Below are 1,546 nucleotides of genomic sequence, written 5' to 3'. Positions count from 1 at the left end.
AGCCCCGCGGGGCACGGCCGCGGGCTGCCAAGGCCGCCGCTTCCCTTCTACTCCGTCAGGAACGGGAAGGGAGGACAAAGGCGAAGAACTTCCAGGGGCCTGAAGCACGGAGCAAACGCCGAAAAGGGTCGCCCCGCCCGGCTCCGCCTGCGGCCGCCATTTTGTGCCACTCGAGAAGAAGCGGCCAGGGGACGGCGGCCATTTTAGAGCGTTCCACTCGGCGGCGGCGGCGGCGGCGGCGGCGGCGGCTCCACTCACCTTCACCAAGAACTCAGCAGCTGCCGCCGCAGCTGCCTCCTCAGGATCCGGTCGTCGGGGACGGGGAAGGGGGGAAGGGGAACGGAAAACAAAAAAGGGGAAGGGAAGGGGGAGGAAGGAGTCGGGAACGGCTTGAAACTCTTCAGCTCAGAGGAGTCGCCGCTGCAGCCACCACCCAGTACTCGCCGCCACCTCCATAGAGCTCCGACTCGCTGCTGGCGCTGAGGCGTGTCTGGAGCCGAACTTATCACTCTGGGGCAGCCGAACCCACCAGAGCCGCCCCGAATGGCTCCTTCGCCACCCAATCAGCAGCCTGGCTGCTGCCCGCCACCAATCCGCGCAGGGCGGCGGGGAGGAGCCACAGGGCCAAGCTCGGTTGCGGCGCAGCCCCGCCGCAGTGCGCAAAGCCGTATTCGCGAAGGCTGCGAGGCCAAGCCGGTGGCGTAAGGGAAAGTGAGCACGGTCGAGATGCGGGCCAGTTGCGTAAAGTCGAGAGCCTTTCTGAGCCTGCGTTGGTGTGGCTGTCTCATCTTCCTGCTGTCTCTTTGTTCCCTGACTCCGGACCCCATGCTCGAGTTCTACAATCCCCTTTCCCCTCTACCTCGCTTTCTCACCAGGAATGTGGGGAAAAACTTCGCCTTTTCCTACCCTACCCGAGTCCCGTCCGTGGCGTGTCACTGATTTTCCTGACACCCCCAAGGAGCCGTGATTGTCCCTCGCAGGCGTGCCTCCCTGGGACGGGCCTGGCGCCCCCGGGGCGCAGCGCCGGGAATCACTATTGGTCTCCAGGTGCTCGGCTTCGGCCGCCTTAGGCTGGGGGAGCCCGGAGAGTAGGGTTCAGGAGCCAAGACGGTGCACCCAAAGACGTGCAGCAAGCTTCATTCCGCTCCCTACTTAATCCACCCCCGCGAGCGGATGAGAAGGGGAGGATGAGAGGGGTTTCCTGTCTGTCTTTGTACTTCACACAAGAAGCAGCTTTCCCCCAAAGGAATGTCCGACCAGCGGTCACGGAGGAATACCCAGAATATCCCAGACTTGTTCCGAAGAAGCGTTTGCGGAGCGCGTGCGTTTGGAGGATTGACTTGCCAGCTCCTGGTTTTTGTTTGTTTTTAAGCACATCGAACACTGTCAGCTGTGTATTTCCAATTTATGTAAGGTCCGCCATAACAAATGAGATTAGGCTTTTCAAATCCGGCAGGTAGAACTATCTATACTTCTCAGGTAATATTTTAAAGGAGGGGTACCGTAAAATGAAGTGTTCCGTCGTTTGCGACATTTTAGCTATACA

At 60.4% G+C, this 1,546-nt stretch overlaps 1 protein-coding gene across 1 annotated transcript in view; it reads right to left on the bottom strand.

Moving 5' to 3' along the window:
• EIF4G2 (eukaryotic translation initiation factor 4 gamma 2) overlaps positions 1 to 271 on the bottom strand; it is a gene marked incomplete at its 5' end in the record, with an annotated part of 12,087 nt that extends 11,816 nt beyond the window's left edge. The window contains one exon of the mRNA XM_046685404.1: positions 259 to 271. Within this exon, the coding sequence (XP_046541360.1) occupies positions 259 to 271 (13 nt within the window). The remainder of the gene's footprint in view (positions 1 to 258) is intronic.
• Between the last annotated feature and the right edge of the window lie 1,275 nt (positions 272 to 1,546).

The sequence above is a fragment of the Equus quagga genome, chromosome 14 (genome assembly GCF_021613505.1).
Source record: "Equus quagga isolate Etosha38 chromosome 14, UCLA_HA_Equagga_1.0, whole genome shotgun sequence".
In the NCBI taxonomy this organism is placed as follows: Eukaryota; Metazoa; Chordata; class Mammalia; order Perissodactyla; family Equidae; genus Equus; species Equus quagga.
This window is presented reverse-complemented; position numbering and strand designations above follow the sequence as displayed.